The sequence below is a fragment of the Scardinius erythrophthalmus genome, assembly GCF_964197995.2.
Source record: "Scardinius erythrophthalmus genome assembly, chromosome: 18".
In the NCBI taxonomy this organism is placed as follows: domain Eukaryota; kingdom Metazoa; phylum Chordata; class Actinopteri; order Cypriniformes; family Leuciscidae; genus Scardinius; species Scardinius erythrophthalmus.
In genome coordinates this window covers 14954593-14978621 of record NC_138238.1, presented here as the reverse complement: position 1 = coordinate 14978621, position 24029 = coordinate 14954593, and the positions used below count along the sequence as shown (strand labels likewise).

At 39.2% G+C, this 24029-nt stretch overlaps 1 protein-coding gene across 10 annotated transcripts in view; it reads left to right on the top strand.

Moving 5' to 3' along the window:
• Positions 1-490: 490 nt before the first annotated feature.
• nrxn1a (neurexin 1a) overlaps positions 491-24029 on the top strand; it is a gene marked incomplete at both ends in the record, with an annotated part of 174427 nt that continues 150888 nt past the window's right edge. For 3 of the 10 annotated variants that reach the window (XM_081393706.1, XM_081393716.1, XM_081393715.1), the window contains 2 exons: positions 581-1202; positions 9200-9229. In XM_081393706.1, coding sequence (XP_081249832.1) covers positions 614-1202; positions 9200-9229 — 619 coding nt within the window. Of the gene's footprint in view, positions 1203-8145; positions 8164-9199; positions 9230-9974; positions 9987-24029 lie in introns of all 10 variants that reach the window. The other 7 variants (XM_081393705.1, XM_081393709.1, XM_081393713.1 and 4 more) reach the window with 4 other exon arrangements.

The window sequence follows — 24029 nt, the reverse complement described above, 5'->3', positions numbered from 1 at the left end:
ACTGCAAAGTGTACCTTTTGCTTAGTGCTGATTTAAAGCCTACATGATGACTTTTAACTAGACTTAAATGACCCTGACATTAATGACCCTTAACACCCCTAATGAACTCTCTGCTGTACAGCACTACACATGGCTACGATTTATATAGATACTCTGATGACTTGGCCCCACTGTAGCACACCTGGATCCCACTGAAGGTTTTTTAAGCAAAGCAGTAGCCTTATTTTTTTATTTTTTTTTAGAAGACCGCTATTCAGGCTTAGCGACTCCCTTTATTCAGATTTGTACATCTAGAAATTGAAAAAGAGTTGGCCGTAATAAAGGCCTTCTCCATCTCTCAGTGAACAATGAGTAAATTACCCCAAATGCATAGTAGTCCTGTATGCCATTGGGAGCTCTGTTACACTTTAGGAGCACATCACTAAGAGAGCTGAATCATTTTAGTTTTGATTAGTTCTATTGTTAGTTCTAACTTCCTTTACCATTCACAATGAGCTTCTCAATGCGGAACGGCGCACATCTAATCTGGATAGGCTTACTGGTTTGTTGCCTTGTCGACATGGGGGCCAGCATGGAGTTCACCGGTGCGGAAGGCCAATGGGCCAGGTTTCCTATGTGGAACGCCTGCTGCGAGAGCGAAATGAGTTTCAACATGAAGACCAAAAGCGCTCATGGACTTTTAGTGTACTTTGACGACGAGGGATTCTGTGACTTCTTGGAACTGCTCATCCACAACGGTAGACTCAGTTTGCGGTTCTCCATCTTCTGCGCCGAGCCGGCGACGGTGCTCTCCGACACCGCCGTCAACGACAGCCGCTGGCACGCCGTGACCTTGCGCAGGAATTTCAAAAACACTACTTTAGTTGTGGACGAAGAGATCAAGTGGGTGGAGGTTAAGTCGAAAAGGAGGGACATGACGGTCTTCAGCCATTTATTCTTAGGAGGAATACCTCCTGAACTGCGATCTGTAGCATTACGCCTCACGTCTTCAGCCATCAAAGATCAGGTTCCCTACAAAGGATGGATAACCAATCTGAGGGTGAACAGTTCCGAGCCGCTGCTTATCGGTAGCGAGGGAGTCAGCAGCGACATTTGCGAAGCCGACCACATTTGCCTGAACGGAGGAGTCTGCAGCATCGTCAACGACGAGCCAATTTGCGACTGCTCCGAAACGGGATTCCAGGGAAAAGACTGCAGTGAAGGTAAGAGGCCTGGATTCGTCGTCTCCGTTGTTGAGGTGTTGAAATGTCTTTTGAAACACAGCCCTTCCACTTCTTTTTTCGTTTCAACATTGCACTAGTTCCTCAAAGGCAGTGCATGCTACATCATGTCTGTTCCCGGCCTCCACTACAGGCCTAGTACATTACATGATTAGATTACCACTGATTTCAGTTGAGAAAGCCATTGTTCTGAAGCAGGCGATCATTTAAATAGGCTTTAGTGCCATCTGTGTCAATTCCAGAAAGCCTGTGTTTTTGATAATGTGACGTCAGCAGAGGCTCCTCACTCTTTTTTTTTATGCTAAATTACCATAATGTACTCTTGACACTACACTGGCATTACAATTAAGTATGAAAATGAGTTGAATGCATGCACACAAGCCCATGATTGAAATATGATGATTTGAATATTATTCTCCCTCTGAATTGAAGGGGTTGGATGCTCTAATTACGTAATTAGCCAGATGTTTCATAGAGTCACTGAAATGACTTAGGCAAAGTTGCAATTTCAATATCACAGGGAAAAAATGACATACTCAATGTAGCATTCAGCAACCGTCACATAGCATTTATTAATCCAGCTTTACTAGTAAACCTCCACTACTTCACTTACAGAATTATTGTAATTACAGATTGATGATGTAACTAAATAGGGGAAGGCTGTTTCTGCTCATATCTTTTGAAAAAGGATGGTTGTACGCCTATCACAACAATTCAGATTTTCATGTAAAGTCTGTTCCTTTTTGAATATGTATGTTCTGGTTGGTTTCCTAGTTTGACTTACTCCCTTGGTGTCCGATTTCACTGTTTTTATGTTCTTTCCATCTTTTTCTTCTTCATTTTTACAACCGTCTCTGTGGACTGATCTTGATGTTGATGGATATTGTCTGGGTTAGGCCGTAAGCCGAAGAGGCACCATGTTGCCAAGGAAACTACAAACCCACTGAGTAAATTTTGCCCTCCTAAAGCACAACAGAGAGACAGTACGTTTCACTGACAAATGTTTAAACTAGAATAGCAGTCGCGTTGTGGTACGGCGTTTGCTGGGCTCTCAGCGAAATGGATAGTCTAGTGTATTTGATGAGATTACGACAAAAGGGCAGGGCCCGCAGATGCTCAAAAGCAAGATGTGCCGCTCTCCAGCCCATGCGCTGGTAGAAATGCGCATCTTTGCCGGGTGAGTCAGAACAGACCTGCCCACGCAGCTTTGAGTGGCCTCCGTCATGCGCTTTGGGATGACACATGAGGATATGTGGAGATTGTGGAGGCCACGGGACGTGTAGCTCTGAATCATTAGTGTTATTTATTCAATATTGGAGGATCTTGAGGCTAGCGGTGTTAGGCGTTGGCGATGCATGCTTGAACATTATCAGTTCAGTTAGATTTAGAAATATACCATGTACTGGTATTTAAATATATATATTTATGGAAACTTATGTGGTAACTGAACTACACTCTTAACTCTTTCCCTGCCATTGACGTACATTTCCGGCTTTCCATGTTTTCACTGTTATACAGTGATTACACATCTTCTGAAATAGTAGTGAATCTCCAGATCAAAAGACATGTGAAGAAGCAGCAGAAATAAGTAATATAATATGTGCAGCAGATGCATGTAAAAAAAAAAAAAGCGATCATCAACATTAAACAGCATATAAATCAAAACTGCCTAATGTTGACCCACGTGCAAGCTTTAGGGATGCTGATGGACTCGATCTACTCCATCAATGTTTTGATCATCATTTTGAATCCAATCTGGATGTAGTCTTTGACAAAAACGTGATTTTCTCTGCTTTTTGCTCAAACTGTTGCTTTTTTATGAAACTTACCCACATTCAAGTGTTGATGATAAAATAATGCATGAAGTTTTTGTTGTTTAAAAGCAGAGGGTCTGTTCTTTCTTTTTATATATTGCATGTTCAGATATTCATACAACAAAATATTCTTGGGGATGTTAGAAATTTTGTGAAAATTATCAAAAATGCTGGCGGTGGCTGGCAACTTTTTTTCAAAAACGCTGGTGGGGAAAGAGTTAAAAATAAGGTTCAAAAGTTTTTTTGCAGCAATGCTATAGAAAACCATTTTAGCTTCCTCAAAGAACCATTTTTTCTTAGTGCGAAGAATATTATAACATTTTATTGCTATAACCCTTTTGTGCAATGGAAAGGTTCCATGGATTTTAAAGGTTCTTCATGGAACCATAGATGCCAGTTAATAACCTTAACCTTAAGTGTATGATCCCTCCTCCTCCTGTCAGAAATGTGCAGATGACCTTTCATTAGATCTTTGACTGTTTTTGCTATTAACACAAAATCAAAACTCCAAATGGCCCCATGAGGGCTTAATTCCTCAAATGAAATATAAATAGGGCTGGTGCATCGTTCATTTAAACAACAGCATCGTTTTAAACTCCTCTTAGCCTAAATCTGTCCTTACTTAGGTCATTAATGCAAATCTGGCCCCTGCAGCTCCTGTTGAGGAGAAAGCAGGCCACTTTGACTCATTGTACCTCCATTTAGTTATTTTGTGTGTTGTCAGCTTCATGACTGAGGTGATCTGTCAGCTGACCACCAACTGCCACTGCCAATAAAACACCCCGACTCGTATTTTACGCGGCTAAAAAACGGATAGCTGCATATTAAATAGTTCGTTGATGAATTGCTAGCTTTTTGCTTTAGATATATGTGCTGCTTTACCCCTGTCGTCATGCGCAGTGCCTTGAGAGCGTCTGTACGTGTTTGCAGATGTCAGGCAGGAAAGGTTGGTATGTGGATTAAATACGTCCTTTCTCTCCACACGTCCACTCCGTCATTCTCTCGACAGGCAGTTGTGGTAATAACCTTCTTTAGCAAAGCAGGTGGGGCTCTCAGCGGGAAAGGCAGTCCGCACCGCAAAGAATAACAGTGCTACGGGTAATGAGATATTTTTGCCCTGCTGGGGTTAGAGAAAGGGCCTTATTTTGTGTTATTATGGTTAATGCTCTTACAAGTCTGAATTGGAAAGCCAAAAGAGTCTACTCTGTATCAGCTTGCAGCCATTGATACCTTATCTTTATGCTCTATTAACTGTATAATGTGCTCCGTCTCCCTGGTTAAAGATGGCTGTAAGGGATCTGCAATTGACGTCCGTGCGGTTTCATATGCTAGGAGACTTTGGTTGGAGAATTGGATTGTGTTGGAGGGCTTGTTTACAACAGCGATTAGATTGTTTCACCTCATCTCTTATCTTTTGTGGTGGAGCTAACATTGTAAGGGCCGGTTCCTGGCTGTGCACTGTTTCGTTTAATGATGCAGTTATATTTTAAATGTTTTTTTTTTAACCTCCGCTATTGAATCTATGTAAATGAATGCGGGCGGCGTAGTGTAGTGTACGCCTATTAACCTCTTGCTAACGAAATGAAAGGCCTGCTTTAATTGGATACATCAGCATATTAATTTTAGTGAGTCATTTAATCTTGTCACCAGGGGCCAGTTTTGAAGTTGACAAAAGGAAGGTTTTAATGGGATAATTCACCCAAAAATTTAAATTCTGGTATTTACTTGCCCTTATGCGCTGTAAAAGTAGTAGCCTGCAATTGTTACCTTAAAGAGCTGGGTTTTTATTAACTTGATAAATCAATTTTGTTGGTATAAATTGATGTATTTAGGACGCTTTAGCAAGATGAAATTATATTTTTGACTTGAATAAAACCAGTTCATTTAATCATATTTGGTTAGCATTTTTTCCAGCGTGTTATTCCAAACCTGTCTGACTTTTTCTTCTGTGAATCACAGAATAAGATATTTTGAAGAATTGATTTTCACTGTAAGTACAAAAATGTTCCACAGAACAAAAAGTCATACAGGTTTGAGTAAATGTAATCTGTACATTTAAAAAACCTACAAAACAATTAAGCAAATACTTAATAATAATGTAGGTCAAAAACTGGACATGTCTTATTTACTAAGGCACTCCAGTAAAAAATTAAGATCAATAAGATATGACAACATATGTTTTTACATTGCTTTAACTCATCAAAATAATTTAAACAATTTTCAACTTTCTTTTTATAAGTTAACAAGATTAAACTAATTTAAGTCGGTTTAATGTAATTTAAGTTAAAATTACTTCTTCTTTTTTTTACAGTATACCTCTTATTTTACATTCCACTGAACAAAAAAAGTCATACAGGTTTGAGTAAATGATGACCAACATTTTCTTTTGTGTTAAACTGTCCATTTAAGTCAAAAGACATTTGTATAATCTGTACATTACAATACTTACATAAATTAAGCAAATGCTAACAATGTAGGTCAAAAACCGGAAACGGATTTAATTCAGCCGCACCAGTGTAAAATCCCCTGGCTATTATAATATCTATGGGCTCTTCCCGTGTCTTGCAATCGACTTTCACCTTCCTTGATCCTGTAAATTCGCTTGATAATCTTGAATGGAGGGGGAGCCCGTGTCAAATACACTGTATATTGAGAATTCCCCTATCAGTGGCGGATGAACCCTTTCCAGATGGACTAAGCTCACTAATCTCTCTGTACTGTAGATGACTGCAATATGGAACATGCTGCACATTGCTCCCTGCGGGGGAAATGTTAAACTAGATTTGGTGAAGAGGATTAAAATCCCCATCACTGGCACAGTGACTATACATCAATGATGTAGCTATGTTTAGAAGCTTTTACAATTAATACTCTTGTTTTGGTTATATTTACCAGTGGTTTCTGCTCAACTATAGACAAATATACTTCAATAAACTCTAGTGTAGTCAAATGCGATTTAGGTGTTATCAAATGCAGCGGAACTTTTCCAACCCCTTCCAACCGGATGGTCATTATCTCAGTTTTTTGATGTTTTAGTCAATCGTTGTGGACAGCTACATCTTCAGTGACTTTGCCGCTGCGCTATGCGGAGCGTACGCTCGTCATATGATCCCTTTGGGCGAGTTCCACGGCAGATCAGCGCGTGTGCGTTTGAGAGTAACATGCTCTGACTTGCTGAAAACTGCTTTAAACGAGCATCTGGATCTGCAGTCCTGTTTGTAAAGGGTTGCATGAGTGCGGGCGTCACATCGCGTTTGCCCCCTGCTTGCGCTGGCCCATGCTGGGGAAGGGCAAGCGTGTGTGCGTGTAGGTCATCCTCAATTTCTATCTCTTATTCGCTGCCAAATTCGGGGCAGTTTGCAAGGCCAGCACTTAAAAGAAGCTGTCAGCTCGATGAAAGCCTGCATGTCGCTGGCTCTGTGTGAGCTCTGCAGTGCTAAGGAGAGGCTATATGATCCTGATCTGTCAGTCAGTGAAATGTAAATACAACCGCTGTTCGGTCAGCCGGACTCTGAGAAGACCAGGCTGTGCGTATGTGTGTGTGTGTTCTTCCAAAATGGCTGCTGCATCCACACACACAAATACTGTATATCTAATTTTCGGCCTTGTCCTGGAAAGTTTTGTAAGCGAGAACTTGACACGCATGTCTCTGAAGTGTGCAGGATATGTTGAAACATAAAAACAATAGAGTGGGTCCTGTAGAGTCAGTGTAGATGACTAGTTATTGTTTTGTGATGGTTTAAGCTAACTAAACTGTTCAGGGTTAGTTTTTTAAGCATCATTTCTTTTCTTCCAAGCTGTCAGTGGGATGAGTTTGCACATTTGTCAAAGCAATTAGGGTTTGTCAGTCTCTTCATAAGTTGATAAGAGAGGATAGAAAATGTCCTGCCATTTATCACTGCAACACTAACAGCAAAATATTTCTTTGTCATCTTTTTCTGGCATGGCACGCTTTTCGGTTTACGATTTTTTTTTTCTCCTTTGATTTGTTTATTCATACATACATTCATCAGCATTTTTTTTTTTTGTGGCAGTAGTGGTGCATGCAATTTGTGTTTGGTCGGGTGGAGGAACCGGCTGCGGTAAGTCCCGGGTCATTATTCTCCTCCTCAAGATGCAAAACACGGAGGTAGGATTGGATGCTTTAACTTTGAGATAGCCAAGTCCATTTTTAGGGAGTCTTGGGTGAGTTGATCCAGGGACTGAAAGTGTCACCAGAAGTAAAAGGTGTGTTGAATAAATGCATGAATTAAGGTAATGTACCCTTTTTGTCCAAGAACAGATAAAAGGTAATTTGCATTTTAATCAAAATTAAAAATGCCACTGTAAATTGAGTTATTACATGACAATGACAAGCATATGCATATTCAGGTATTGTACATTTCTTTATTACTGACCTGACTTGAATGATGTTGTTTTCTCTTAGTAGGTTCATGTTGCATCATCTATCTGCATTTTTATTTCCGAACACGTGCATGCTTCGCATCTAGCCCCTGTAAATTCCCCTCACAAGCACCATGAATGCCATTCAAAATGATAAATATTTCTACTGAAGATACAAATTGTTCTGAACAGCCTTTCAAAGCCGATCAAAAAAACAATCTTGACGTTTTAATGTGCTATTTAAATTTTTTCCTGAGGGAAAACAACATATTTTGCTTTGCTTTGCTTTGTATAAAACAACTTCTCTGAAGTAATATCGTAGCTATTATGGGTCCCACCCATTTCTCTCCGTCTTTCAGTTTACTTTTAATTACGATTTGCATGTTTGCGCATGTTCATTGACATACTGCGAAGAGTCTATTTCACCATGTGTTTTATCAGCTTTTGAATGACTTAATAATGTGTTATCATCATCTCACCATGGAACAACGCTCTTTCAGAGTACTATAGACTCAATGAGATTAGATCTTGAGGAAGCCAGAGGACACTTAAAGTCAAATAAACCCTCTGGTCTCTGCATTTTCCATGGTAATGAATGTTTGGCCTGGGCACAGGATGATAAGACGCATGGTAACCACGGTAATCCTCAAGGCTGGGCCACCTTCCAGTCTGCATGCTTCTTAATCAATGTCTCCTTCTCTCTCTTCACGCCTCGGCCGCCCCTCCAGAAGAGGCCTATGTAGGAGGTGGGTAGACCTTTTTTCCTATTTTCTTTTCATCCAACCCCTGTCCCTACTCATGTACTTCTCTCTGTCTTCATATTTCAACTCGTTCTTTTAGAAATATCCTGTATTTCCAATTTTATTTGAATACGGTACACAAACAGTAAGTGGAACTGGTGTACAGCACAGGTAAAAGGTATGCATCTTCATTTTGCAATATTATCGAGAGCACTTCCTTAATTAGAGGTTGTCTGTAAACACATGGTTCATACAAATCGGTGTGCTCTGCTAAGCAGAAACCAGAGGCCGGGGCAAAATGGACGCCGTACTGTTTAAATTACATCTAAAGATACAGACACATGAGCTTTTGAAACCTCATATAATAAATAAAAGACACAAACTCACATACATGTATATGAAGTGTTCACTACAATGGAAAATCTGGAGAATCTGGTTGGTAAGTACTATAGACAAATTACAAAATCTGCTATTTCTTACTAACAGAGTTTATATTTGAGGAGAAAAACCTACACTCTCTATTCAGATTTATTTTTGGAGGTATATATACTTATATATTTTGGCTGTGGCTCACAGGAACGTAAACAGACATCAGATTAAAGATGAAATGGGTAGTATTGATTTAACCCAATATAAGCTGTAGATATTTTGTTTTTGTATCGACACATTTTTGTGGCAAGCCATTATTTGCAACATAACATAACTTTGTTAAGATCCAATCTATGTATGTGTCATCATCTTCCTGTGGAAGGTTGACCAGGCGGACGACAAGTTTGTTGTTTGGCGACTGAGAAGTGATTTATTTCTTTTCTAATCTAGATGTGTCTCTTTCGAGTGTGACCAATAAAGCATTGCAACCGCTGGGTTGAGGAAATGCTTTTTGAATGTTCCCTCACACCCACTCTCTCCCTCACCTTTGACCCCACCCCACCCCCACCTCGCGGGCATCCACCGTTCAGGCGATGCCCGCATGTCAATGTGACAAAAAAACCTTCCCATGATCCCGTTCTCTGTGCTGACTGTGCTCTTGTCTTCCCTTAAGGTCTTGCGCACCTGATGATGGGCGACCAAGGTATGGGTTTAATTTCTTACTCACCTTTTTGCCTCCATCAGCCACTCCCTCCTCCATCTCTCTGCCTTTCTCTCACTGCCTTGTGCTGAATCTTCCTCATCTCCCTTCACTGCTGGTAGGGTTTTACTGGGGCTGCTTTCTTTCTGGCTTGGCGCTGAATCAATGGATGGTTTGGTCTTTTCCATTTTTCCCCCACCCTCTCTTCTGTCTCTCCCTCACTCTCTCTCTCTTTCTTTCTGCTTTTACTTCCCTTCAACCCATCACGCCGCTTCTTTTACGCTTTAGTTTTTCTCTCCGTCATTCTCTCAACAGCCCCGCTATTCCATTGCCGCTTGCCAACTTCATTTTCATATAGAGGGCAAAAAAATACTTTCAACCCAGTGGATGATGTGAGTTACAGGGACTTCTCTCAGGGGTTTGTTCGCTCTTTGTAAATGTGCTAGTCTGAATTTCTCTGAAACTGGAAAGCATTAGCCATCTGTTCGATATTCATGCAGTCTCCCTCATCTCTCCCATCGTCATGTTCTGGCATGTATCGCGATAGGAAGCTTCCATCTCCTCTTGCCTGCCCTTTCTCTTTTTGTCCGCAATGCATGGAGTCTCTTCTAAACGTAACCTTTCATTTTTCTGTCTCTGAATCTAACACACGGTCATGATTCTGACTGTTGCCTCTTTCCTCTCCTTTTGTATTTTCCTGTATCTCTCTGGACTTTCTCTTCATGGAACCATTATATCAATATCATAGGGAAAAGAAAAGGTATATAATGCTTCTTTCATACTATGTAATGATGTAGTTTTACTTAAGCTCTTTAAGCTCTTCATGTATATTCCTGTATATGTGGCTTTACACATGCATCTGTTTATTCGTGTGTTTGTGGTACTGAAGTCACACTGATTTTTCTGTGTCACTCCCTACAAATATGACGAGGGGCTGGAAGGTAGGTGCGATGTCATGAAAATGCATCATTGTGCGATGTGTCAACAAATCTAATGTAGGGTTATGAAAAAAAAAAAACACAGTGTTGTGTAGATATGTATTAATACCTACAGGCAACTAACAGTTTGCTTTGTGTTATAATCTAAAACAAAAAAATACAATAAATGAATAATAATATATAGTAATTTCCTCGATAGACAGGTTTATCTCCATTATTTCAGAAATATTCAAATAAAATATTGACCACAGGGAGTCGACGAGAACACGTGCAGATTTGGGACACATTTGAACGTTTTTCTAAAAGCATTCAATATGAACATGTGTTGTCAGATCATCCCAAAAAATCAGGTAAGAGCTCTTCACGGTATTCAAATTTTCATATTCTGCAGACATTGATCCCTTTTAGAACATTCCATACTGCCTGTATGCACAAATGCATATTAATTTAGGAGCATTTTACTGCTCTTTAATATTAAAATACAATTTTTGAAGAACCCGGTGAGATCCAGCTAAGGTAAGTGGACGGCACCCAACACACTCACCACTGCAAGCACTCACATCCTGCACCCGGCTCACACACCACTGCATGCTGGTTTATCCAATGAAATGTAAAGGGCTCCACACATAGACTGATGGGGTTATGCACCTTGGTTTGAAAAATGAGGGATCCGTGATTGGTGGAGCAGGTAGGTGTGCTTTCTGTCTTTCGCTGGGATCTTGATTGTGCTCTGTAAGGCATTGACACCCAGGCCTTCACACTATCCTGAATGGGCTAATGCCCACAGGAGATGTGGGGGCTTCAAGGCTTCTCTTAGCACATCTGAATACATTTTCAGAGGCATTTATATTTTCTCTCATTCCATTTTCTTATAGAAAATTGGTTTTCATCTGTCTGTAAAATTGAATGAAATGATGCGTGTGGCGGGTGACCTTGCCAGCGGGGTCACGCTGGCATTATCAAATTAATTTTGCATTGTGATATTTTTCTGTGGATATATGTTTGTGTGTGTGTGTGTGAGGACCACAGTTGTTACAGAGAAATTGAATGAATTGAAATGTGCATTTCTTGCTGATTTATATTCCGTTTATTGTTTGTGTAGCAGCTTCCGTTTCATGCTTCAGTGAAGTCCTGCAATTAAATTGAAACAATTACAACACAAATTTACCAATAATTGCAGCCTAATTAATTACAAGGCAGCACATAATATAATTAAAGATTCAGTAAACTTCTCAATCTTGGGATCTTCAGTTGAGCTGTGCATGGCTGAGAATATAAATTAGCAGCATGTCGGAAATTTATTATAATTCAACGCACGTGTATATACTGGATATATAAATCTCTACTCTTATTAAATCGCTTTTATGTTCATGTTATATGCTGAGAAGGCAGTGAGAGAGCGCCAGAACTAAATAACAGTAAATATTTTTAGTTTTACATTTAAAATAGGCTTTGACTGAATATGATAACTGTTTCTCCTGAAGGAGTGTTTAAACTTGAGATAAAGTTCTTAAGTAAAAAATAGAAAAAGTGTGCAATTTCACATGCTTGTCGACTTAGCATTCGTAATACAAGTTTGGGCTGGTTTTCACAAGAAGCCCTGCAAGATTTGGAATGTTACTAAAACATTTTGTTTCTACAGTTATTAAACACCAAGGAAAAAAGCTTAAATTTAAAATGCAGAATAGAAAGTTGTAATGTTAAATAACTGTATATGAATAGCTATTCATTTCTTTGATTAAGGTCATTAGTTACACTGTTAGCTTGTGAAATGTATTGCCCAATAACCTAAAATGTAATTAATGGGGTAAACTGCTATTATTCAAGTTGAAAATTTGTAATATTATTCTATGATCATTTTTGTAAAAAAATGTAATATTTAAATATGACTGAATCAACCTACTAGATTGTCACACCAAAATAAAGTATTTTAAAAATGTTTTTTAAACCTCTAGTTTGTAACCTCTTTGTAATTGCAATCCATATCCCTTTAATATGATACTAGGTCATTTGTTTAGGGACATTTAAAGATCAGGGGTCCTCTGAGCAGTGTCCTTGCTGTCGGCGTGTGTGAACTCTTTATGTTTATATGTGTGGTTCCCTCTGGGAATGCATAAACCCATTTTACTTGACATTAGCCGTATCGAAGACAAGTGCAAGTATCTTATTAAAATACGTGCCGTACAGCATAGATGAAGTGTGCGTCTGTGAGATTGTGCTTGTCTCCTCTTTGCAGCCGTATTACCGTCGTTCTTATGCTAAGTTGCTTTGGGGAGGATAAAAGATGTGCTGTAATACGGGTGGTGCGCAGAAGGCCGGTGGGTCTAATTGCTGTCATTTCACTCGGAGAGAGCCTGTGAAGCTGAATCGTTGCTGCAGGCGTTGTAAAGCCCAGTTCACAGGTGGGACTACACTGACTCCAAATTAGAATTCTTTAAGTCTAATTGACATGGCGGCATAAAGAATGCCAACAGTGTGGGTATTTATAGTAAATCCTCTGAATTGAAACCTCCTGCACCTGTTTAAATAAGCAATGTTGTGGCAGAATCTGTTCTATTCCTGAAAAGTCTTTGTGCATTAGCTCTCGTTTTTGTTGCGAGTGAAATTATCCAGCCTGCTTGTTCCATTTAGCATGTTTAGCTTTTACTATAATCTAGAAAAATGCTGTGCTAGCTGCTTAGTCGTTTCTTCTCAGCCAAGAAACACACCTCAGATACCATCATTCACTTGTGTCATTGTCACAGATGACCCTGAGTGTGATAGGAAGAAGAAAGCCTGCTGTGACGTGTTGATCAATACGTATTTAAAATCCCATTACGCCTGCCGTTGCACATCGGATGCCTCGTTAATGTAATTACAAAAGTGGAACGGCCTCTTAAATTACTACAACCGTACCTTTGCTGACTTGCCACTGTCGTGTTCATTCATACAGTGTGATGTATTAGATGAAACGCAGAGAAAATAAATTGTGCGCCGGTGGAAAACACACCACTGGCTTTTCACTAACTCACTAACCTACTAGCTAACCACAATGTCAATATTTAGGAATAAATCGATAGCGCTACCTCACAGACACAGGTGATTAAAGATTAAAAGATTCTAATCTACTCTGAAAACAATGACCTTTCCAGACCTGTTATGTGAGACTTTTGTGTACAGGCTAAAAACAAAGTACAAGTAAGTATCTTAATTGTAGCGCAAGTCACACAAGGTCACACACTCCAGTTATAAGCACTTCCTGCAATCTAACAGCCGTTCATCCATCACAAATCCCATCACCTTATACTCTGTTCCCATTCATCGCTCTTTGACACAAAACTTCAAAGAGTTTTTTATAAGGAAGAGAGGCAGTGTTTCAGGCATGCTGCCAGTTGGAACTGATGCTATGTTGCTTGAAGTAAGAAAATAGAAAGAAAGAAAGAAAATAATGATTTTTCTTTTCTTTTACTTGAGGAAGAGTATGTTGTGTTATTTATGGATTTAATACTGCCTCCAGACTCTCTGTCTTCATATCTACAAGACACCAGTCCTATGCTAGACCTTATCTTAAATTGGGTGCACATTTCAATCAAACACAGAGTTTCAGTTGGAATCATTTCGGATGAGATTTCACTTAAAACATATAAATATATGGGGAAACCATTAGAACATCAGTGTTTACAGAAGAATTTTGTTTGTAGGTATTTCCTCGGCTGACTAGCAGTCATTTAAATGATGGAGGGTCATTCTTTCTTGATCATTTCTGAAGCACTCTCCACATGTGCTTTTCTAGCCACTTCAGACTATAAACGAAGTAGAAAGCAAACACAATTACAGGTGAAGTGAGACACGTTCTGATCATTTGCCATTGGTGTTGTTTTAAAATGTGATCCAAATGGCTTCTTCAATATATTACCACTTGTAGAAAATAGTAACACGTTGCAGTAAGTTTCACTTTGTTAACGTTAATACAGTTAAGCACTAGGTATCAAGAACTTACAATGTACTATATTTAATAATCTGTGTTCATGTGAAATTCTAGAACTACCAATACATTAACATTTATATATTTCACATTGACGAAATTAAGCATCGGCTTTGCGTTGGAGTTCTGGTCATCTTTGGGATTCATTTAGCAGTGATCGGTTGACTGAACATGCTCACTCTTATTACATGGCTATTCATCAAATAAATATATGTTTACATGTAATATTGAAATGTATTTAACAGCCTACCCAAAACATAATGCAGTTACTGGATGAGCATCTAATATACAGTGTTGTTGTGGACGACGATGACTATTAGTAAATATCTGGCTGCTAAAAGCTCAGATTGACCAATCAAAATCAAACATTCCATTGAGCCATGTAATAATTTTCAGACAAGCATGAATTAGCAATATTTATCAATTAATTAGTAAATGCTGTAAAAATTTTTTTTAATGAATTTACTAATGTTAATAAATTGAACCTTACTGTAAAATGATAGATTAAGCCCAGGTTTTCACACTTGATTCAGACACACATGCTGGTGTTTTCTGCTGATAAAACACACGATTTATGGCGGTGGTTATTTCCCAACATTTATTCAATTGGAGCAGTCTGTAATGGAGGACAGCTCATTTCATGGGGTTCAGAGGCATGGCTAACCCCATCAGAGCAGCAGACATTTTAGGATAGTGTCTGGGATAAAGGTGCTGAATACTCAGACAGTCAGGAGACCACAATGAGTTCACTGTCGCCATTTATGTAGAGCCGATCATTGTTAATAAGATGATTTTCTCATTAGATTCCTATAATGAAATTAAAAAGTAATCAGCAGATGTCATTCATGCGTTTTTGGAATGGGGGGTTAATCTTTGGGAAGGCGGAAGGATTTCTTGATGGGCCAGTCTAGCCACTGAGAGGCACTTCTCAAATGCCACTATGCCTGACCAATTCAAAATGTATCACCCACCTCTTCTAAATGGATTTAAACTGAACACTGACATCAGTGGCCCCAATTTGCCAGTTTCTATGTAGTGTACTGAAATCTAGGAATATAATATTAACCGTTGATATTTGAGAATCAAGCCACAGTATTGTGTAGATGGTATTTAATTAATGTGGTGCAGTGTTTTTCTAATTGAGTTAAGAGATTTTCTTCCTTGTTTTTGTCTTTATGCAAATTAAAGTCGCATAGAACTTCTTTTTTTCCCCTCTCCATTCCAGGGAGATGTGGAGCAGTATTATACAATATTATTTTACAGTGCTATTTCTATTTGCTGAGAGCCATGCCATCAAGTAGCTTGCAACATGCAATTATTATATATAATTATGTGTATAATTATGTTTAATAGCACATTTATTTGAAGTGTTACATTAAGATCATTGAAAAGGTGTGATTTTTACCAGATATTATAGCCGGACATGTCACGCTGCAAAGTGTTATGTTGCAATCATTGAGGCAAAAATAGGGCAGAAAAGACTTCGTAATTAGAGGGAGGAATAGATAGGCTCCGTCTTTCTTTCCTTTGGAGTTGAAGCAACACTTTTATCTTGCTGAAGGAGAGGAACATGCTGAGCCTAATTTGCTGGAGCAATGCTCGCTGGCAGTATTTTTCCATCAGGTCAAGCTATTTTGAAATACCCTCAAGGTGTGATAGAGCTTGGACTCATTGTTGTGGTGTGCCTGCCAGAATGTCATTACCAGCATTGGTAGGTGGGTGCTATCCTCGTCCAATGCACTGCACGTTCACATGCGTGCTGGGGTGATTTGATAGCTGATATAACCTTTTGGAGGAAATTTAGTAATATTAGCCTGTAAACATAATAAATTAATGTCTATCGCTTGCTTTTGATATTGACTTGTGGAAGATATAAATGGATGCTTTTCGAGCTGCAAGCAACTCACAATTTAAAGGGTTAGTTCACCCAAAAATGAAAATTATGTCATTAATGACTCACCCTCATGTCGTTCCAAGCCCGTAAGACCTCCGTTCATCTTCGGAACACAGTTTAAGATATTTTAGATTTTGTTCGAGAGTTTTCTGTTCCTCCATTGAAAGTCAATGGACGGCATACTGTACTTGTTCACGTCCAGAAAGGCAATACAGACATCATCAAAGTAGTCCATGTGACATCAGTGGCTCAATCTTAAGTTTATAAAGCGACGAGAATACTTTTTGTGCGCAAAAAGTAAACAAAATTAACGACTTTATTTCACTATTCATTTCCTTCTCTCTAGGCCTCAAGTGAGTTCGCGTAGTGTTTCAGCGTAGCGCGTCTGTGTTGTACGTCACACGTAGGCTCACTAGTGGCTGACGCTGGTCATGTGTGATGTGTGTGACGTACAACAGACGCGCTACGCTGAAACACTACGCGAACTCACTCGAGGCACAGAGAGAAGGAAATGAATAGTGGCATAAAGTCGTTATTTTTGTTTACTTTTTGCGCACAAAAAGTATTCTCGTCGCTTGATAAACTTAAGATTGAGCCACTGATGTCACATGGACTACTTTGATGATGTCTGTATTGCCTTTCTGGATGTGAACAGTATGCCGTCCATTGACTTTCAATGGAGGAACAGAATAGCCTAGAAATCTAGACGCACCCTAGCGGCAGCAAAATGTATTTCGCAGCCAGGTGGGTCTAGCAACTCTCAATAAACCTTCTCGCTGCAAAAACCCAGATTGGGTCAGGCCAATCACGTTGTGTATAGAGTAGGCGGGGGCGGGCTTAACATACACGTCAGAGTTGCGACGGTTACCTGGCTGCTGCTACTTGAAAACAAAGAATGGCGGCTGCTGATGGAGAACAACGGTCTTTCGAATCGGCTTTGGCCACGACTCTGGAGGACTTGGAGTTAAGTTTTTCTTTGAGAAAAGAGCAAAGAACGGGACTTAAGTCATTCTTAAAAAAAGGAAGATGTGTTCGTCGTTTTGCCGGCCAGATATGGCAAAAGTTGAATCTATCAACTAAGCTCCGCTGTTGGGAAAACGCTCTGGTTGGTTGAAGCGCTGTCCTATTGCGTGCAGAGGGAATTTGAAAGACAGCCGTTTATCCCGCCCCTCGGATTGAGCCGTGACTATGGTGAGTTTCCAGACCTAACATCTTGATGTAGGTCTGGCTTGCCAGGCTAGGAACTGACAGCTCTCGAACAAAATCAAAAATATCTTAAACTGTGTTCCGAAGATGAACGGAGGTCTTACGGGCTTGGAACGACATGAGGGTGAGTCATTAATGACACAATTTTCATTTTTGGGTGAACTAACCCTTTAACTACAGTCTGCAAATGTACTGTATAATCATATAATCTAATTTATATTTTAAATGGAGACTAAAGGCCTGTTCACACCAAGAACGATAGCTATAAAGATCACGATTACTATATTAGCGTCCACACCACCAGTGGACGATATCGTTCTGTTTCTTCTAAGCGTGTGCTACAGTTTTAAATGCTTGAGTTCTTTAAAGCTGGATGAATTCTGATTTGCTCTCAATGTTTTTATCATTCATCAGCTAGAAACAAAATCATTCTGAAAGTGATTCCAGCGATACCTTTTCTCTGTGCCATTATTGTTATAGTTGTGGTGTGGCTATTCTTTTATATTTAGAACTGTTTTTAGAAGTATATCTTTGTCATTATAGTTATCATCCTTGGTGTGAATGGGCCTTTAGACTTCAATAGACTAGAGTTTTTTTTTTAATGAACATTGCACATGTAAATTTACACTAAATACCAAGATTGTGCTCCATTTATATTTTAATTGAAAATTCCTTTTAAATTCCGGTTCATTTCTTGAATTTGAATTTGTAAAACTGTATTTTTTTAAATAAATGCAAAAGCCTTGATGTTTGAAAATAAATGGATGGATGAAAAGTTCTTCACTTCCCAAAATTTTTCACCTGCATTGAATTTCTTTGAATTCACTAAATTCCTCTTCCTCTCGTTCCAATTCCAATTCAAATTCTGTCTTCAGCTAAAAATTGATGACACCCGAGGAAAATGAATGGAAATATTAACTGAAAGTTTTCTCCAGGTATTATAGGTGGATACTGCAGCTATGATTCACTGACCAAAAGAGAGAACTGTGTTTTTGAGCTTTGCCTTAAACAGAACTAGAAAGTGGTGACAACCCTCCAAAAAACGTAAAGCGGAATAAAGAACGAAAGAAAACAAAGAGAGAAATCATTGGCAACACAGATCAATACACAACGGACACACAAGCTCCCCAGGTGAGCAAGATGGAGATCAGACGTTGAATCGATAGCCTGCAGTCAATAGAGGAGAGTGACTGAGGTGATGGAAAACTATATCCTGGGCAGACGAGCGAGGGCACAGTCCCCGAGGCGGGGGGGGGGCTAAGCTGAGCTTGCACGACCGTTTCATTTTCAGCGGGAATACGTCCGACCTTGGTTATTTAAGATCAGCATAAATCTCCCTTGAGTAGAGCTGGCAGCAACTCAGTCCCTGTTGTGCCACTTATCTTCATAGAGCATCGTTCGCTAGCAGCCAAATTGTCAAGAGATTATTTTTACTTTATTTATTCTTTTATACCTTGGTAGCAGATGCGATATCGTGATTTATTGTTGTTTCAGCAGGTTGATGCCAGGAATAAACAGGATGCTTATCTGTATTCTAATTTCTGATAGAAAAACCTACAATAAAGCACTGTAGCCTCCGCGACCTTTAACGCGATTAAATACACAAACATGCACATTCGAAAATGAACCTTAAATACACACACGTACGCGCGGTCTCAAAGAATTTTTTAAAAGCTCTGAAGTGATGCGTGATGACAGCTTGTGTTTGAAAAGCAGTAAATATGCATGAGAATGGCTGCTAAGCATTTTCCTCTTCACAGTCGGTGGATTGTGAAGAAAGATGTGGATTGTGTGACTCATTTCTCATGAGTCATAAAGCTTATGCATTCATATTCACTCCTTTAAGTGCCATATGTGAACTTCAGACTCAGGCTGAATACGGCAAGAGAGAAAAAAATAACCAGTCGGATCCCTGCGGTTAGTTGCCCTTAAAGGTTTGCGATGCAAAAAGATAAACAGAAAGACAGCTTCGGCGCGGTAGATTGACAGGTATTTTAATGAAACCATAAATGAGGCTGTTTTGCCCCGCTCAGATTCAAGTGCAAATTCAAGCCGTCCTCTCGAGATAATTGTAATACCTTAATTAACAGAACACATGAATGCATAAAGGCCTCAGAAGGGAAAATACATATTTAAATCCTTCCGTTTAGCCCACTTTGATGAATTTCAAATTTCTTTCACTGAAGGGATGTGGAGCGCCCCCGCGGGAGAATGAGCTCTGCCATTTCCCCATTCCTCTTGACCTGCCAAATCTGTGGCGGCCGGCACCAGTCGGCCTCCCTGGGGGTGCGCGGGTACTCATTAATCTCCAGCCCGCTGTCCCAAAGGGGGCAGAGTAATTGTTTAATAGTAGATACCGAGAGATCATGATTCTCTCCGTTTGACATTTATGAGGTCATCAAAGTCTCTCTACATTAATGCACGTATTTATTAACACGTCACGGCTGATAAAGTGGGCTTTACAGATATCCGGATATCCTGCACACAATAAGAGTATCTGCGTGACATTTTTTAATGAGCGTTGTCATTTACTCAGTGACGCAATTACATTGCCGATATAATGATGGGCTGTGATTGACATTGTGTGTTTTTTAATCACAAACCGCAATGACATGGTTCACATTGAAAGTGTTGTGTGTCTTGCCCTCGCTGTTATTCCTTCTGTTTGCTTAATTGTTTTGCTAATTATCCTGTAATGGCACAATGCTTGCCACTCTACATGTCAACTCTAAAAATATGTTGCCATTTATATTTCTGACATGGGTGATGAGCTCTCTGAATTTCAATGATCGTGTATTGCTAAATTTATATATTAGGACATAATTGATTTCAGGTCACGGACTGGATGTAGGTAACTCCTTATTAAAATGGAAACCTCTTGTCATTAAAACCTAGCCAATTATGCCATTACTCTATAAAGGGTATTTAAGTGAGCCATTCAGTCTTCAGGCTTTCTGTTGGGATTGTTTTTCCACATCCTTCTCAAAGTCCCCATGAAATCAAAATTGAAGTTTTTTGGCTTTTAGTATGATTATGTTAGTATGAATATGTTAGTCTTACTGTTATCTATGAGATAGTGTGCTCAAAAACAATGACAAAATTTGCATTTAAAAGATATAAGCATTCAAAACTTAGTCTCTCACTTCCGCCAATATGGATTAATTATTTTGATGACATCACGCTGCACTTCAGCTTCTCATCCGATTTTCTGTCCAATCAAATGCGCTCTATAATCAACAGCATCCCGCCCCCAAATAGACGCTGAAGCTGTGGCTAAAATGCACATATTTACTATTTTCTACATGATGTATGGCACATGGTGCAATGTATAGGGGATAGGGAACAATTCAGACTTTGTAAATATGCTTTCTATTGGGGTGAATGAAGTCTGGTTTCATGTTAGTGTCACACGAACCGCTGCAGCGTGCACACAGCCTGCTCCAGTCCAGAGACACAATAGCACAGAGCGGATCGAGTCGGAGCAGACCACAAAAATGTATCGGACCCATTTGAATTCTGCACAGAATGCTATATTTTAAAGCGATATGGAGGCGGTTAGTAGAATAAACGATTCGAGATTAGGAGGAAACTGCGGCTTTACCAAGCTCAACGGCTCTGGCCGAGCTGTAATATAAACAAAACACTATTGGCTATTTTAAAAAAGGAGAGGAGCTGTTCGATATGTCCCACCATGTCTTCCTGTTTCAGTGGAAATTGTCAAAACATTGAATAATGCTGTGCGTCTCAAGGCACTTCAGTGGGCCTTTAACCACTTCAATTGATGAACGGATATAGTCAGAATCTCTTAAAGCGAGGGATCACCCAAAAAATATCATTTTGTCATTTCATGTCATTCCAAACATGATGAACTGTAATAAGGTCAGTGGGTTCCAAAAAAAAAAACATTTGACAACATAGATTTATTGTATTGGGAAAAAACTTTTTTTCAGATAATTTTAAAAATCATTCTTTTTGTGTGATACAAAAGAAGATGTCTTCCTTTTATTGTATGAAAAAAAACAAAAAGACCAATGCTTACTTTGAACCCCACAAAAGAAAGTAAGTCAGGTTTGGAATGACATGAGGGTGAGTTAATGTTGGCAGAATTTTCATTTTTAGGTGAATTGTTAGTTCTGGAAGGCGTGTCATGAAAAACTTCGGTGACACGATCAAAAGTGCATGCATTTTAGACATTTAGCAGATGCTTTTATCCAAAGTGACTTACATTTCATTTAAGGTATACATTTTATTAGTTCCTGCTTACCTTGAGGATCGAACCCCTGACCTCGGCATTGCTAGCGCCATACTCTATTGTTGGAGCTACAGGAAGGCTAAGAAAGTTGACTTCAGTAGCGAACTATGCTGGCTAAGTTTTATAACAGAAGGCTGTTTTCCTGTGATCGTCAATTGAAGCCACCAAAGTGCAGCTGCCCGGCCAATTCATTTAAGTTGACTTAACAGAGAGACCTTTTGGATTGGCTGTCTCAATCTAAACGTATGGCCCATCACATCTTTAATAGCAAACACAAGATGGGCTCACCGCCACAGTGGCTCTGGGGCTGATCATTCGTCTCGTGTGGAGAGGGGGGCAGTAAATCAGCCCTGGCTAGGGATGTGACGCCTTGGACGGGGATAATTTGTGCTCATTCTGTTCTGGAGAAACTGGGCCAGAGATCATTAGGCCATAAATCATGCCAAAAGACGGATGTAAATGTAAAAGAACAGGAAACACAAAAACAGAACCCTGAGTCAAGACTGGAAATGGAAACACTGTACTGTGTTAAATGACTTCTTAGGCTGGTTTAGCTGGTAATTTTCCTTGAGCAACTAACTTTCAAGGAGGAGTTCTGAAAGTCTTTTAATTGGGGATTTTCAGTTTTAATGAAATACTACAAAGCTGTCTGTGAAGGATGGTGTTCTGTCACATTGTCTTGCAGGACATTATTGGTGTGGTGTTCTATGTTTATGTAAAGTATGTGTGAGCGTCTTTGATTGATGGGAAATGGGAGTACTTTGCATGTACAGTACATTGTTGTTTAGAAACAATTCAATTCAAATATTTTACCCTCTGAAGGTCTTGGAGCGTAATTTGATGATCAAATGCCAGATAAGAGTGTACAGTGAAGCCGTTAGGTGTATATGTACCTTTTGCAATTGAGAAATTATCTGTTTTTGTATCTATAGTTGGATAGATATTGGGCAGAGCTTAAACTGGAAGTACATCACAACCACATTAAGCAACCATTACTTCAGTGTTTAGTGTCACGTGATCCTTCAGAAATCATTCTAATATGCTGATTTGGTACTCCGTTATTTCCAGTTATTATTATTGGTCCTCAATTATTAATAATCGTTATTATTATCAATGTTTGCTGATTACCGGTAATACTTTTGTGGATGAATGGAACATTTATTTAATGACTTCACTGAAGACTGGAGTAATTATTATTTTTTTATTGTAATATTATTTCAAAATTTTTAGTACTTTTTTTTTTTTACCAAATAAATGCAGTCTTGGTAAGCATAAGAGACTCCATTCAAAAACCACTAAGAAGGTCTTAATTGTCAAAAAGTTTAATTGTTTTACACTTTACAACTACTCTGTCCTGCTAGCTATGTTTATACAGACAGGAAGGATACAATACATCTCTATTTGTGTATATGTATGCTTTTTTCATCGTTATAAATGGTTTAAATTGATGATGTTTATTCTTTTCTTCCAATTTAAGACTGCTCTGCATCATTTTGCAGTATTGGTCTATTGAATATTCATCCAGTAGCTTGTTTTTGTTTCTGACGTCCCCTACTTTTTTGGGTGGGAGCATCCACAGTAGTGGGAAGATGCAAAGAGTACATTTGGTGTGGGTTGTGTTGAAACTATAAAAGAGCCGTATGATGCTTGAATGATGTAAAACAAAAGATTTGAAGTGAGAGGAGTTGTCGTGGTTACCAGAAAAGGTCTTTAACAATAGATGATGTTCTCCTTGGGACCGAAGAGAAAACTAGCGTCACAATGAGAAGGGTTGCCTAGCAATGCCGAACGAGTAGTTGTTTCGGTTTGTGCTGTACAAAATGGATATCTAGTCATATTCAAATGAAAAGCACTTCTGGATCTTCAATATTTGGAGTTCCAGGGATGGGTGATGGAGACAAAGAACTCTGCATCTCATGCTCATTCTTTTTGTTCTTCATGCATTTGCTGACAATGAAGCACGGAGCGATCTTTATTAATACGATTTCATAATGCTTTTGCTAATTGATTAAAAGGTGATTGCTGAAAGGTCTAACATGTTCTGGCTGCATTGGTCCGTCTGGGTTCTAATTGCTTTTTAATTGAGTCTTTCTCCCTTTGAATCTGGATCTCCGATTAATGCTTTTTAATACGGAGGGCAAAGATTGGATAAGCGAGGCTGTTTTCTTTCATAAGATTCCCAATAATCCATATTCATGTCTGGTATGGTGTTATGTTAATGAATTGGAGCTCTTTACGCTGGGTAGAAATGAGTTCTCCCTCTCTTCTTCGCTCCTCGTGATAAGTGCGAGCCACGCTGCGCTCGAGTGGAGAGTGAGCTCTGGAATACATTTAGATTCCCACCACAAGAACAACCTGTCAAATTGGAAATATGGAAATATGACAGCTTATTGAATCCTAGGCAATTTAATGAAGAATGATATTTGATAGGCAAAGCATTTTTGTCAAAAGCAATTATACAAATCGTGTCTGTGCCAAGCCTGGCAAAAACAGCCTTGATTCTGATTTCTTTTCCGTTCATTCTGTTTTCAGACGTGCATGTGTGCATT